Source organism: Dama dama, chromosome 14 (genome assembly GCF_033118175.1).
Source record: "Dama dama isolate Ldn47 chromosome 14, ASM3311817v1, whole genome shotgun sequence".
In the NCBI taxonomy this organism is placed as follows: domain Eukaryota; kingdom Metazoa; phylum Chordata; class Mammalia; order Artiodactyla; family Cervidae; genus Dama; species Dama dama.
The window spans coordinates 5,529,232-5,546,205 of NC_083694.1; the positions used below are offsets into that span (position 1 = coordinate 5,529,232).

General features: G+C 35.2%; 1 protein-coding gene across 4 annotated transcripts in view; it reads left to right on the forward strand.

The window, feature by feature from the left end:
* KCNT2 (potassium sodium-activated channel subfamily T member 2) overlaps positions 1–16,974 on the forward strand; it is a 420,730-nt gene that overhangs the window by 150,261 nt on the left and 253,495 nt on the right. For all 4 annotated transcript variants that reach the window (XM_061160003.1, XM_061160005.1, XM_061160004.1 and 1 more), the window contains exons 6-8: positions 6,671–6,745; positions 7,965–8,048; positions 11,665–11,759. In XM_061160003.1, the coding sequence (XP_061015986.1) occupies positions 6,671–6,745; positions 7,965–8,048; positions 11,665–11,759 (254 nt within the window). The remainder of the gene's footprint in view (positions 1–6,670; positions 6,746–7,964; positions 8,049–11,664; positions 11,760–16,974) is intronic.

The following is a 16,974-nucleotide window of genomic DNA, read 5'->3' on the forward strand; positions in this document are numbered from 1 at the left end:
AGTCACTCAGTTGTGTCCAACTCTTTGCGACCCCATGAATCGCAGCACGCCAGGCCTCCCTGTCCATCACCAACTCCCAGAGTTTACTCAAACTCATGTCCATCGAGTCGGTGATGCCATCCAGCCATCTCATCCTCGTTAAGTTAGCAGATAATAATTTCAAAATCCCTGACATTCATTTCTTTTGTCCTCTGTCATACAGACAGCAGGTCTGAACTTAAATCATCATTCTGTTCATGTTTGTCACAACTTGGCAAAATATCCATGAGGCTTGCCTGACAAGAAAATTCTTATTCCTCTGTCACATGAATATCGTCTGTGTCTTTATCAACTGTTTTCAAAAATATAACAGTACTCTACATACACATTCATTAAATCAAAAGGAGACAAAAATGCATAATTTCCAAACCTCTGATAATGAAAATTCACCACAGCTAGAAAGCTTTGGTTAAATCTGCAGTTCTTTTTTCTGTACAGTAATCACTTTATAAAAAGCATCGATTCTGAAATGTTAGCATCATGATGGACTTATTTCTGGAAAAGAACAAAGAATTCATCCTAGGACTCCTAGATCTTGGTGATTCTGCTTATCATGCCACAGGAATGGCAAATCTAAGCGTCGTTGGGTTTACGTTTGGATATACAAAGTAACGCTGCCATAGAGATACTCCATATTTTAAACTCACTAAAAGAAGGTTAAGTCTTCTGGATTAAATATTTTAAATATAGGTATTCTTAATATTAGAGAAGAAAGTGCTTTTTAAGAGTCTCTTGTTCCCAATTTGGGCTAACAGCAAGTAGATTACCATAAGTCTTATACTTTTTAAAGTGCTTTTTTTTTTTAGAGTTACCTAGGTAATAGTTCTAAACTTGTACTTTCTTTTATGATAAAAATAAAAGCTTGGTACATTTTAGGAAATCATCTGTTTTCTTGAATTTTTATTGGTTGAGGAAAGTTGCATCCATACCAAATATAAAATAGATTAAATTTTATTTATATTTTACTGAATTATGTCAATAAGAAGAGGAACATGGAGAGTTCTACATGCTTAGAACAGTTAAAGCTACTTCTTAGAAACTATCTTTTTTCTTTAAGAAGTTACCTTTTGGAAGAAGACTAATGCCTTTCATCTCGTTCAGGAAAATATGATTAAGTGGAACAGATATTTAACTTTATTTTGAAAGGTATGTGCCTGCCTTTTGGATCTTATTTCACACTTCTCTACATAGTGACATCTCTAGATTTATGCTTTCTCTTTTTGCCATAATTGTTTTTATCATGAGCCTATATTATGTAGGCTCATGGGGACCCCCTAACAGCCAATGCAACTTTTGGATAATTTCCCTATTTTTCATCAGCTATTTTTAGGGGAGATAATTTGTGAATTTATCTTTAAGTTCAGAAGACAACCTGAGATTTTAGAACTAAACCTAATGAATATAACTGAAAAAGACATTTATTTTTAGCAATGAGTAGATAGCTTCCCTGTGTAACTTTAGATTGTGTAAGTCAGTGCTCAGGTGGAAGTTCATCATTTGCCACAACATACACATGCACACACACACACACACACACACACACACACATTAGCTATGAATCAACAGGAGCGTGTTTGACATAATGCAGATACAGATTTTATTGAGGAGCTTCAGACTGGCAAGGACTGTGCTTGAAACAGAGCAAAGAATTGTGAACTAAATATATGCTCTCGCCTGGACCACATGAAATTCAGAGTCAAGTGTTGATTAAATATATAAAAACAAACAGAAAAAAAGGAAGAAGGATGTTGATGAAGAATCAAAAAACCAAGTGTGGGAGTCTGATCTTGTCTAGAGTGTGTGTAAAGAGGAGGTGAGGAAAGTCTCAAAACACTCAGAAGATTTGAATTAATAGCTGAAAGATGTGTGTAAGTAAAGGAAAATTGGAGAGGAAGGTGGGGAGACCAATTAGGAGGTTAGAGTGGGAATAGAGTTAAATTGAGAACCAAACAATCCAAGATACATTCATGAATCAGAAAGTCTTATTCAACAGTTATACTTAGGATGAGGTGGTTAGATGGCATCACTGACTCAAGAGACATGAATCTGAGCAAACTTTGGGAGATGGTGAAGGACAGAGGAACCTGGCGGGCTACAGTCCATGGGGCTGCAAAGAGTGAGGCGTGACTTAGTGACTGAACAACAACGGCATGTGAAAAGAAGATGCAAAATTTCTCCAGGATCTTTGGTTTTTGTTGCTGGGTAGTCAGCTAGGACAAACATCATAAATTTTACTTTTAGGTTGTCCATTTTATTGGCATATAGTTGCTTGTTGTCGTCTCATAATTCTTTTTGTTTCTGTAGTATCAGTTGTAACTTATTTTTCCTTTCTAATTTTATTGATTTGAATCCTCTCACTGTTTATTCTGATGAGTCTGCTAAAGGTTTATCGACTTGTGTTCATCTTCTTGAAGAGCCACCTTTTAGTTTCATTGATCTTTACTGGTGTTTTCTTTGCCTCTATTTCATTTTTTCCTGCCCTGATCTTTATGGTTTCTTTCCTTCCACTAACTTTGAGTTTTGTTTATTCTTCTTACACTAGTTGCTTTAGGTGTAAGGATAGGTTGTTTATTTGAGATGTTTCTTGTTTCTTGAGATAAGATTGCATTGCTATAAACTTCCTTCTTAGAACTGCTTTTGCTATATCCCATAGGTTTTTGCTATATCCCATAGATTTTCATGTTTTCATTGTCTTTTAAATTTTACTTTTAGACAAATTACCCACAAGGTGCCTTTGAGGCATTCATGTGAAACAACACATTAGACAGTGGAGATCTGAAACTGACTCTCAGATACAATATTGATCCAGGCTAGAGATACAACATTGGAAGTCATTGGTTTATTATTGATAATAAGTTGAAGTTGTAACATAAATGAGATTACCTAAAATGGACATATAGCCAAGTACTCTTGAAATGCTTTCTTCCAGAAAATTTCTGTTGAGCTTTGTGGTCATAAGTTTAATGATTTATATGATTGCAGCAGGAAGACTTAAAACAATAAAATTTTTTGAGTGTTTCCATCCACATGGATCCAAGAAAAAGAAATACAAATGCTTAAATTCAAAATCAAAGCAATTATACCAGAAGGGAAGAGAATTATAAAATATTTGGAACTTGCATGTATTCAATATCATGCTTATTGAACTCTAATGGTCATGGAAACAAATAAGTTCTGCAAAATGTTAAAAACATGTATCAAGGTAGTTAGTGATGAAGGTATGGGGGTTGGGGCATTCCAAGCAGAAGGAGAAGTGTGAGCAAAGTTATAAAAGATGAAATAGCCTAGCTCGTTCAGAGAACCATATCAAAATCAGTTCTATATGTGGTGAATCTATAGCTGAATTCAAGATGGGTTAGGAATACAGTAGGTACAAGTCAAACCAGTAGCCATAGTTCAAATTGTGAAGCTTCATATGATATAATGAGGGGTTTGGATGTTAGCGATGAAGATTTGCCATTTTAGAAAGATTCTCTGACTTGGAATATGGAGGATAAATCAGAAATGGACCCAACTGAATCACATTTAGCCATCAGACTCTCTTAGTGGTTTGAGGGAAAATAATAAAAAATAAATGTTGTGTTAGATCTGGAAATGAAGAGAAACATCAGAGGTACAGAAGCTTTTGGTTTACTATGAACTAAACTTTTCCAGTGTTCCACAGCTAAGAAAACTAATGCTAATCTTAATGTACATTAGCAGAAAGATCCTGCCATGTGACCAGTGATAATGATTCCCATTACATCCCCCTTCTTTGGTCACATCAGTCTCTTTTCCTGTGTAAAATCATTGACATTAAGGAACAATGTACAATGACTAGTAAAAAATACGGTGAGGAAAGAGTAAGCCAAATGTTACGCCTTCTGGAAACTGAGTCATGTAAAAAACTGTTAAATGGTAACATTAACCAGAGCAATAAAAAAAAATAGAAGTGTTGCATAATGAAAGTTAAGTATAAATGGTTTATTGAATATATCTGATTCAGTGCAAGTAGAAAAGCCTTTAACCCATCCTATGTTTCTCCTTCAATCCCAGTCATTGTCCTTATGAGCCGTGCTGATCCAATGAAATCTGTTAGGCCCCTTAGTTTTTTTTTTTTTTGCAAGACAAATCTCAATTTAGTATTTAAGTGATAGTGTTCAGTATATAAAACATTTAATGTTCTCATCCAGTTTTAGCTTTTTCTAAGCTGGAAACTTCCCAGGTGGCACAATGGTAAAGAATCCATCTCCCGATGCAGGAGACATAAAAAGTGTGGGTTCAGTCCTTGGGCCAGGGAAAATCTCCTAGAGGAGGAAATGGCAACCTGCTCCAATATTCTTGCCTCAAAAATTCCATGGATTGAGGAGCCTGGTGGGCAACAGTCCGTGGGATAGCAGAGAGTCAGACACAACTGAGCATGCTGGGAACTCAATGGAGCAAGGATCTTCTTGGGAGGCTTCTCCTATGTCCACCTCCTCCTCATCTGAAACCAGCTGATCGTGGTCCCTCAGGGCTGAGGAGGCACCAGGAGAAGGGAGGTCCTGACTGACTGGCCCAGAAATAGCCTGTGATTGGGTTGCTCTGATGGCAGATATAGGCGGGGCTTTTGTGGCTTTCCTAAGGCCTTTGGCGGAAGCTCCCTGATGCCTCAAGCCCTGGGTTCTGGGTGTCCAAGGGCCACCCTCTGTTAAGATTCCCTGTCTCCTCAGGCCCGCAGCTCTTCTGAGTCTGAACTTAAAATGGCCATACATTTTATTCTGTAGGGTCTCTATCTTATTCCCAGAAAATAAGTTGCTCTGTCTTAGTATCGGTGTAAGTGTAGCCTGTTCTTATCTCAACATTCTTTCTCTTTGCTTTGCTGTTTTGGGTTTGTTTTTTTTTTTGGGGTGGGGGGTGGTGATGTTTTAGGTCTTAGCCAAAAATAGCCCCTGTGTCTGAGTCCAGCTGTCTAGGTTGTTTATCTGCGCCCTTGCAGAGCCGGAGGTGATGAGGGAAGCATCCTTACATCTCTACAGAGATGAGAGAGATCCTTACAGCTCCGTGCCTTCCACCTGCTCCTCCACCATTTCTTATTTAGCTTGCAGACGGCTCATGAACCAGGGATAACAAAATCTCTTACTTACTGTTTTAGCAACCCAGACGATCCCCGATGTAGAAGTTGCTTTATGGAGTGGCAGTGTGCAGGGAAAGATTAAATTAGCCAAGATGGCGTGGTCAGGCCCTCTTGCCCCACAGCCTCTTGCTCTTGCCCCACCTTTTGTAAACAATGTTCATGTAATAACTCAAGTCACTTATAGCACTGCACATGTGCATCATGAGGTACTTGCTTGGTCACGAGCTGCTTTAGGGATATGAGAGCTCCACCTAGAAAGTGGCTGCATTTTACTGCTGCGTCATGGCTATGTCCGTTGGGTCAGAGAGGGGAGAATGTAGGGTGTCTGTTGTTATGGTTGCAGAGTCAGCAGGAGAGAGGCTGTGGTATGGCTGCTCTGTAGGCCAGGAGAGAATATACGTATCTGCAGTTCCCACGTCTCCGCTAGCCTCCTACTAACATCTTAGGTCACACCGTGCCTACCCTGGGTTCAGCGAACACTGACAACAGCAAGACAATTTGGCGTCATGAGCAGGATCGGCGATGTAAGGTGTTTTACATCTCTGTAGTGTTGTAAGACTTTGGGACCTCAAGAAAAATAAAGAATCCCAATATTATAGCCAGTGCCTACTCAGTCGCTTCAGCTGTGTTTGAGTCTGTGCAACTCTATGAAATGTAGCCTACTAGGCTCCTCTGACCATGCGATTCTCCAGGCAAGAATACTGGAATGGATTGCCATTCATAAAATAATTAGACATTGCAGGAGTCAGATTTCAAGTTGCCTTTCTAACAGATAGTTTTGTTTTGTTTTTTTTCCTTAAAAGAATAAACTGCGTTAGGGAGTTGTAAGTTCTTTTTCACTGGACATCCATTAGAGAAAGTTTCAGGAATGACCTATTAGTCAGTGCAATTGCCCAGAGCTGCACAATTAGAAGGATCTGTGCTTGTTTGAATGCTCTGATGTCACCTTCTTGAAATTACTCATAATTTGTTAATAAGAGGCCCTGCATTTTCATTTTTCACTGGGCCCCACTAATTATGTAGCCAGACCCAATTAATATTGTTGTACTCTGTGGGTTGGGAGACTAGAATCCAGATGATTGAGAAAACTCTGCCTTTAAATCTTATTAATCTGAAAACAATGTTAACTCCCAGGGCCATTGTTATATGTGTGTGTTTGCAAACTATTTAATATGCTTTATATTATGATATAAAATTAAGATAAAGTTACTTTTTCATTGATTCTGTAAGGTTTCTTAATTGTTTTATTTTTACTAGTAACTTTTATGATGCAATATTATATGATTAAAATGTGCTATGTGCAATATTCATGGATTACTATGAGCATTTGGTTTACTTAAACTCTGCAAAATTGAGAGGGCACAACTACATGTAGCAAAATAATCTCTAAAAGTTATTGCTACATTTCTAAATAATGATTTTGTATTCTGTTAATGTAAGCATCCTTATTGCTAGCAGAATTCTGATGCTTTTTCCCCATTTAATAGGATTCAGTTGTAATTGACTTTTATTTTTATTCTTTTTTTTTTTTGGAAGGGAAACATCTGGGAACAGATTTTACGAATACCCTTCATCTTGGAAATAATTAATGCAGTTCCCTTCATTATCTCAGTAAGTCCTAAAAGAATCTTTAAAAGAAATAATTGTGTTATTAGTCATAAGTAAAGTCTTTAAATCTAAATAGCAATAAATAATATATTAGCTCAGATGAATGAATTTAGGCTTTTGTTAATGTATTAAATCATGGTATTAGAAAATAAATAGCAAAGTCAGTTATAACTGGATTATGAAATTAAGTGAACATTAATGAGATTTAGTTCAATAGCAAAATGAAATGCATTTTAGGAATATATACTCTAGAGGTACCATTTAAACGTGTTAATTTTATCTAAACAGATTAGAAATGAATCACTTCATTTCTTGTGTATATTGTAGAGTTTAAAGAAATAAAAGCCAAGTAAAACCAAGTATTTATAAAAGTTTCTCATGCTGAGAATATGTTTATCTTTAGTTTAAGCCATAGGATTTATTAAATCCAGTTCTCTGTTTGCTAAATGTGTTGCCAACAACTAAGACACCCAGCAGTCTGCTTCTTTATTAAAGTCTGTGGAGGACCAATTCCATGGTGATCCTGTTCAGCTACAGAACATGCAACCAGCACTTTCCCATTGCAAAATTGGATCTTAATCTTTGATTATTTGATAAAGCTTTAGTAATGTCTGTTGGGAATATGCTTTCTAACACTTTTTATTTTGAATTTTATTTGAAAATCATGGCTATAAATCAGTATGATCTGAAGCTGTTGCTCACTCTGACAATTATTTTAATTTGAGTGATTTATCTAGAGGAACAACTGGCTCCAGATTGAATGACAGGTTAATTAAATATAATTCCAATGGAATACAGTTCCCCAGTGTCACGTAAATGTTTGAATCTGAGAGAGTAACTACGTTATAGAAAAGTAAAGCACTGTCTCCTTACACCTACTTTTACCTCCAGTTCCAGAAAAGAAAAAGATGATATCTATTATAAGAGTCATACCAAAAGATTTAGTGATGGAATTAGCACAGTTATAGCTGATATCCCACGAGAGCTGATTATCTTCTTTCTGCTTCCACAATAACTTTGCAAAGAATTTTTCCTTAGGACAGACAAGAATGAAAGGATTCTGTCTGCCCCTTCATTTCAATAATCATATGAGTTTAGAGTATTTGCCACATGTTTTATATCATTATATTGTCTTTAATAACTTATTTTTGTTTTACTTTTCTTCTCAATCACGTCGATTTCTTGCTTGGAGATAAAAGTTTAGTTTTGATTTGTCTTCCAGATATTCTGGCCTTCCTTAAGAAATCTATTTGTCCCAGTTTTTCTAAACTGTTGGCTTGCCAAACATGCCTTGGAAAATATGATTGTAAGTATAAAATACAAGTGCAAAAACAAAAGTATTTTTCAATGTTCCATTATTTCTTACCTCACTAAAGTGATGTGTTGCATAGATGTCTAAGCCAATAGACCCTAAGTCTGTTTATATCCTAATGAGAATGAAAATTGGTGAAACGCCCTTATTGTCAAGTCCCTTCTTTTATAAGGCCCTATGCAAGGAGATCCAACCAGTCCATCCTGGAGGAGATCAGTCCTGGGTGTTCATTGGATGGACTGATGCTGAAGCTGAAACTCCAATACTTTGGCCACCTCATGCGAAGAGTTGACTCATTGGAAAAGACCCTGATCCTGGGAGGGATTGGGGGCAAGAGGAGAAGGGGACGACAGAGGATGAGATGGCTGGATTACATCACCGACTCAATGGGCATGAGTTTGAGTAAACTCTGGGAGTTGGTGATGGACAGGGAGGCCTGGCGTGCTGCGATTCATGGGGTCTCGAAGAGTCGGACACGACTGAGCAACTGAACTGACTGACTGACTGACTGATGAAATAGTAAACAAAAATAATTCAGATAGTCTAAAGATCACCAAACCAAAGCTGACTGCTGTTTGGATGGTCAAACTTATTACCAATCTTCTGAAGAGATAGCATTTCCTTCTAAAGCAATCTCGTTATGTATAACAGGACCCCTAGGTTTAAGGCTTCAGGAGGTAATGTTGTCAAACTCTAGGTAGTCTCACATTCCATAAAAATCTGTGGAGTTTTCTAAGGCGCTATATTGGAGCTGGAAGGTCCTCATGTAAAGTTAACTTTTTAGGTTGGGTTCGGTTGGGAATAGGGAGGGGGAAGGGGAAGCAGGAAAAAAGAGATGCAGAACTCAGAGATGTACTACCATTGCATTTTGCCTAAGGCCAACTCTGTTTGAAAGGACTGATTTATAACTAGGACCAAAATATAATAGGCTTGGATACTTACGAGTGAGCTGATGTTTGCTACTTGCTATTCAGTCATTTATTCTACCCTGGTGGCTCAGATGATAAAGAAGTTCCCTGCAGTGCAGAAGACCTGGGTTCTTTCCCTGGGTCGGGAAGATCCCCTGGAGAAGGGAATGGCAACTGACTCCAGTATTCTTGTCTGGAGAATTCTATGGACAGAGGAGCCTGGCTGGCAGTCCATGGGGTTGCAAAGAATCAGACATGACTGAGACACGAACACTTTCACACTTTCACTTCTTTCATTCATTCTACAAGTATTAATATGAGTCTGCTCTCAGCTAAGCACTCTGATAAAATAAGCAAGTGATTTAACGCCTTTGCTAATGTCTTCATTTTGAAAGACAATAAAACTACCAACATACAGGCTTGCTGTGAGAATTAAGTTACATTATATATACATTCATATATGTGTAAAATTCTTGTATCTAGCATAAACATAGTAAGAGCTCAATATTATTAATTTTATCATACTGAAATTAAGTTTGCTTGGAGGCGAACTTGTTTTTCTTTTAAATAGCTTTTTAACAGAAAGTATGGCAGTAGTTTTGGCCAAAAGGAATATTTGGATAGCGTTTGAGTATTTACGACCAGGTGAAAGTTTCTGATCAGCTCTCAATATATTAAGTGACCACGGGAGTCTCATGCAAGTTCACAGCTGATAAGGGGAGAGGCATATGGCCTGTGGATGGTTTACGAAAACATCCTGCTCTCTTAGCTGTCCAAAAAAATATTATTTCACTAACTATAGACTGCCTAAATTGTTAATGAAAAAAAAACATCCTCCAGTACTCTTTGTTAATTTGTGTTTATTAGTTGCTGGAAAATGTAACCTAACTAAGAAAGGAATCATTAGTCAATCATTGAGAGTAAAAGTAGTGCTTTGCATTATTAATTTAGGATTCATTTCCCATCATAATTCTATATTTTACTTCTTTTCTCCCTGATTGCTAAATTTTAATTTGTTTTTCTGTTCATTAACACCTCTGTTAAAAGAAAGTAAAGAATGCAAGGTGAAGTTTTAATCAACTTAGTTTTTTTGTTTTCATAATAAAAGTTCTGGTTAAATGTGTGGTAGAAAAAGATAAAATAATGGCTCATTGAGGTTTTATTTTGTATTGAAAGTGAAAGTGGCTCAGTTGTGTCTGACTTTGTGACTGCATGGACTATAGCCCGCTAGGCTCCTCTATCCATGGAATTCTCCAGGCAAGAATACTGGAGTGGGTAACCGTTCCCTCCTCCAGGGTATCTTCTCAACCCAGGACTCGAACCAGGGTCTCCTGCATTGCAGGCAGATTCTTTACCAGCTGAACTACCTATTTATCTCATGTAGTACAGTTATTCAGACTGTTAAAAAATTATTATGAAAATTTATAAAACAGAAGACTATAAAGTAAAACATTATGCAAAACTACAAATCTTCCACACAGGCTAGACACTAGTAATAATTTATATCCTTCAAATATTTTCTATGAAAGCACACACACACGAAATTTTATGTTTAATTTTATGATTTGAATTTTTGTCGAATACAAGTTCCTATGTCAATAAATATTTATGTTCAAACCATTTTTGATGGATGCATGTAAGTCTGCTATCTAATTTTAATCAATTTATTCAACCATTTTCTATTTCATTTTTAGTTATTTTAATAGGAATGAACATTCATATTTATATTATAATTTTATAATAATGATTATACAAAATATATAAAAAACAGATACAAATAAATAGTATACAAAGTAATGTAATATATTATACATCATACAATATAGATATTATGCAATGTTATTTATATCTATATTTTATACAACAAATAATATACAAAATATAGGAAATATTATAATTTTGTAATGAAGATGACCATACATAAATATTCAACTTCCATCTCATAGTTTTCATGTGGTTAACTTTTAGAAATTATATTATGGGATAAATACTAATTAAATGTTGAATGCAAGAACTGAAAAGGGCATACTTGTGAATTTTGACCTGTATTACCAAATTACTTTCAAGATATTTGTAACAAATTACTTGAGCAATATTACATATGTGTGCTCATTTTTTTCATCTTAAATAACAGTAGATATTATTTTTTAATGTTTTTTCAACTGCAAAGTAAACTCATATCTTGAATTCACATTTCTCTTAATATGAATGAAATTTATCTCAATGTGTTCATTGGCTATATAATTTTTTATTTTTATGATAAACTGCCTGGTATAATACATGCTATTTTTTGTGACTTAGAGATTGAGATATGGTTGTAGTTTGATCCAGCTATTAGTTTCCCCTCAGTTGAACATATTATTTTCTGATCTTTTAAAATTAGAAATTTCCATAAAACAGCATTCTCTTTAGGGAGGGCTTTTGGAGAGTCATTGAACATCTCTTTGTAAGGCGAGCAAACTAAAATTTAGTGCTTTTGTCATGTCCCATAGTATTAATATTATCTTGGTAATATGAATGTTATAGTGAGGTTTAATTTGACCTAGGAAAAACCAAAAATATGCTGCTGTATGCATTTAAAGTATGTGTGTTGAGTATGAACAAGACAGTTAAAATGTAATACATAATAACAAATGTAACTAAACTCGTGATTATTGAGTATCTATCAAAATTTAAGGTATGCTTTTTCTGTATTATTTCAGAATGATCTACACAGAGCCATTCAACGTACACAGTCTGCAATGTTTAATCAAGTTTTGATTTTAATATCTACATTACTATGCCTTATCTTCACCTGGTAAGACTGTACATCAGCATTTTCATCATGTTTCATTTTAATTATAATACTAAAAAACAGTATATAAACCATTTAAGCTAAGAGCTGGCAATAAAGATGAATAGATAAATATTTACTATAAAACATAATGGGTCACCGACAGAAACAAAAATGAAATCTTTAGTTCAGTCTAACAGAAAAAAAAATCAAGAAAGGGCATCGATTATTTGGAATTGATATTTACTGCAACTCTGAAGTTTCACAAATGCTGTAAACAACCAGATCACAAGAATTTGTATTGCATGCCATAGTTGTCAAACAAGAATTTTTCCTTCAAATCGCTGACATGAAGATGCCCTTATCTGTCTGTAATCTTCAAAGCAGAACTGCTGTTGAGAACATTGTCACTGCCCATCACTCTCTGCCTGCATCTTCTCCCCTGATGGTCTAACATGCAGCCAGGCAGAAAGCCAGGGCAGACCTGGCAGTGTGAAGCAACTGGTACCTTGCTTTGTTATAGAAAACAGCTATTTCTTCCTGTGGAAAGTCCCACTTTGCCAATTACACAGTAATCCAATGAGAAATGATACACTTCCTATATGGATCCATTAAGATCCTAACTAAAGAAAAAAAAAAAAAAAGAAATGTGAAAATCAGAAAATGAGGTAGAATGATATATCTGCTTTTCAACTTCATTATGTATAATTGTGCTCTGACCTGAATTTGACCTACTGAGAAAGAGAAATTAGGAAGTCCTAAAGTAGGAAGAATGCCCTCGTCACTAGCATTATGCAATTTTTAGATGTAAATACAGCTACAGATACATGTATATAAATATAGTTTTACATACAGAAATATAATGCATGCTTAAGTAGTATGTAATTAATATCGCTATTAAATGGATTTAAAATGTTTTATTGCTTACTTTTATATTTAAAAAGTAAGCATTTTAGGATATTCTATGTTGTTAAATATAAAATATCCCTTTAAAATGGACACAATACCATCTTATCTTTTATTTTTTTTTACTCTGAACAGATTGCTTTTATTATTCACCTAGTAAATAACTGCATACATTTGAAATACTGACAGCAAGTGCCTTCTCAAGTCACAAAAGTGTTCTTAATTTTAAGATGATTACATTTTTAAAATAATTTAGGAGCTTTCTCCTTTTATTGGACTTAAGAAAAAGTACTTACAACTAAAATTTATATGTATATATATATGCTGATTTCTCAATTGCTGGAAAATGACCAAGAGTAAAATGAATGAGTTATAAATGTTATACATAATCTGTTAAAGTAAATTTGGTAAAGGGATAATTGAAATTTTAATGCTAAAACAAGTACAGATGATTTAAATATAATAACAAGTCCAGTACTTTGGTTTGGACTGTGCTCATCACAGTGAACTACCTACAGTGGGGCTCTTACTTTCTGCCTCTACATCTATTTCTTGAGCACTTTTTATTTTTGAAGGAAGTGACTACACAAATTTTGCCACTTTCCTATGCCAAGGGGTGCAACAGTGTTTGATAAAAGGTTTTCATGATCTATGTGAAATTTCCATTATGCAACTTGTTAATCTTTTAAATCATTTATGTTTCACTTTTTGTTGTATTTATAATCATAGTTACTTTTTTTGTTGTATGTATATATTGTTAAATTTCAGATACTTGAGTGGTAGTTTTTATAAATATAGTCTATAGTTAAAGCTGTCAACAATAAGTGGATTTGAATCTGTCTTTCAGTATGGAATTTGTGTATAGAGTTATGTCTAACTACATAAAATATTATTGTTTTTAATCACATGCGCATCAATACAATTACATTAATATGTTTTAAATTATAATATCTGGGATAGAGAAATTGACATTTGATTTACTTGTGTACTGTCTAGCTTTACAAGCAAATGTCTTCATAAACCATGATTGTCATAGTAAGGTAGAATAATTCTTATTTGAATTCACCATAGGTGAATTACAAGAAAATTACAAGAAAAAATGTAAAAAAATGTTGCATTAGTCATAATACATTATCAGGCTATTTTACCACAGTTATGCCACACATATTATAAAATAAAAGTACACACAAAGATATAAGAACTTATACAAATAGAAACGTCTATGTGGTCTGTCCAAGATTGTTACATCAGCTTAATATGCTGGAGATAAAGTTTCCTTATATCTTGTTTTCTGTCATTATAAAAACAGTTTCCATGGTTCAGTATGGCTGCTTTGGTCTTGCCATTACATCCTAACTCCAAGCTTTTCTCTTGGAGAAAAGGATATAAGGTACTACAAGAAATTGCATGCATAATTTCAGCTAGAATTTGGTCATATACCTACACATAGCTGCAGGAGATCTGCAAAAATGTAGCCTAAATGTGCAATATACCCAGTTGAATATTATACCATGAAAAGGAAAATGGGATGTTGTGGAACAATAAGCAATGATGAGTCATAAAATTCTACTTCTATATTGTTTGTTTAAAACTCAGGACTATACTAATTGGGAGATCCTGGACAGCTTATTTATTTAGTCTTGTTTTCCACATCATTAAGTGAATATAATACTAATCGCCTTATAAAATTTTTGCTTTTTGTTTTTTAAATGAAGGTTGAATTGGGTGTGTTTATAAAATGTCTATGAGGGCACGGTAAATTGTGATAACTCTTTAAAAATTTTAATTTCATTTTTCTCTTTATGCAAAATGATTTAATTATGTGAACTAAAAAATGAGATTTACTTTAAAATGTCTAAACGTAGTAATTTATTAATAATACTATAAAACTGAATCAGGATACCTAAAAATGATTCTAGGCAGCAGACAGAGAGAACTGACTACTTTTTTTCTTCCAGTTTTATTGGGAAATAATTTATATACAGCACTGTACAAAGGTAACATGTACAGAATAATGTTTGCTTATATACAGCAGGAAATATTTACCATGGTAAGTTTAGTGAATGTCTATCATCGTTTATAAATATCAAATAAAATAAAAAGTTTCCTTGTGATAACTCAGAATTTATTCACTTAACAATTTTCCTGTATAACAGAGCAGTGTTAATTATATTAATCCAGCTTTACATTACATCCATGGTAGTTATTTAGCTTAAAACTGAAAGTTCGTACCGTTTGACCATTATCATCATTATATAAAGATACTACATTATTATTTATTATATTCCACATACTTTAATTTTCACTCACTTATTTGTAACTGTAAGTTTGTACCTCTTAATTGTGGATGTGACTGGTGATGGAAGTAAAGTCCAGTGATTTAAAAAACAATATTGCATAGGAACCTGGAATGTTAGGTCCATGAATCAAGGGAAATTAGAAGTGGTCAAACAGGAAATGGCAAGAGTGAACATCGACATTTCAGGAATCAGTGAGCTAAAATGGACTGAAATGAGGGCATTTAATTCAGATGACCATTATATCTACTACTGTAGGCAAGAATCCCTTAGAAGAAATGGAGTAGCCCTCATAGTCAACAAGAGTCCAAAATTCAGTATTTGGGTGCAGTCTCAAAAACAACAGAATGACCTCTGTTCATTTCCAAGGCAAGGCATTCAATAGCACAGTAATCCAAGTCTATGTCCCAGCTAATGCTGAAGGGGCTGAAGTTGAATGGTGATATGAAGACCTACAAGACATTCTAGAACTAACCCTCCAAACCCCCAAAAGAGATGTCCTTTTCATCATAAGGGATAGAAATGAAAAAATAGGAAGTCAAGAGTAACAGGCAAATTTGGGCTTGGAGTACAAAATGAAGCGGGGCAAAGTCTAATGGAGTTTTGCCAAGAGAACGCACTGGTCATAGCAAACACCCTTTTCCAGCAAAACAAGAAATGACTCTACACATGGACATTACCACATGGTCAATATCAAAATCAGATTAATTATATTCTTTGCAGCCGAAGATAGAGAAGCTTTATATAGTCTTAGAAAAACAAGACCGGGAGCTGACTATGGCTCAGATCATAACTCCTTATTGCCAAATTCAGACTTAAATTGAAGAAGTAGGGAAAACAACTAGACCATTCAAGTATGACCTAAATCAAATCCCTTACAGTAGAAGTGACAAACAGATTCAAGGGATTAGATCTGACAGACTGCCTGAAGAATATGGATGGAGGTTCATGACATTGTACAGGAGGCAGTGATCAAGACCTTCTCCAAGAAAAACAAATACAAAAAGGCAAAATGGTTGTCTGAGGATGCCTTACAAATAGCTGAGAAAAGAAAAAAAAAAGTGAAAAGCAAGGGAGAAAAGGAAAGGTATACCTATCTGAATGCAGAGTTCCAAAGAATAGCCAGGAGATATAAGAAAGCCTTCCTAAATGACCAGTGCAAAGAAACAGAGGAAAAGAATAGAATGGGAAAGCCTAGAGTTACCTTCAAGAGAATTAGAGATACCAAGGCAATACTTCATGCAAGATGGGCACAGTAAAGGACAGAAATGGTAGGGACCTAACAGAAGCAGAAGATATTAAAAAGAGGTGGAAAGAACATACAGAAGAACTGTACAAAAAAGGTCTTCATGACCCAGATAATCACGATGGTGTGATCACTCACCTAGAGCCAGACATCCTGGAATGTGAAGTCAAGTGGGCCTTAGAAAGCATCACTACGAACAAAGCTAGTGGAGGTGATGGAATTCCAGTTGAGCTATTTCAAATCCTGAAAGATGATGCTGTTAAAGTGCTGCACTCAATATGCCAGCAAATTTGGAAAACTCAGCAGTGGCCACAGGACTGGAAAAGGTCGGTTTTCATTCCAATCCCAAAAAATGGGAAATGCCAAAGAATGTTCAAACTACCGCACAGTTGTACTCATCTCACACACTAGCAAAGTAATGCTCAGAATTCTCCAACTCAAATAGGGAAGGGAGTTCGTCAAGGCTGCATATTGTCAACCTGCTTATTTAACTTATATGCAGAGTACATCATGTGAAATGCTGGGCTGGATGAAGTGCAAGCTGGAATCAAGATTGCCGGGAGAAATATCAATAACCTGATATTATTCAAAGATATGCAGATGACACTGCCCTTATGGCAGAAAGTGAAGAACTAAAGAGCCTCTTGATGAAAGTGAAAGAGGAGAGTGAAGACACTTGCTTAAAACTCAACACTGAAAAAATGAAGATCATAGCATCTGGTCCCATCACTTCATGCCAACTAGATGGGGAAACAATAGAAACAGTGGGGGATTTTATTTTGGGGGGCTC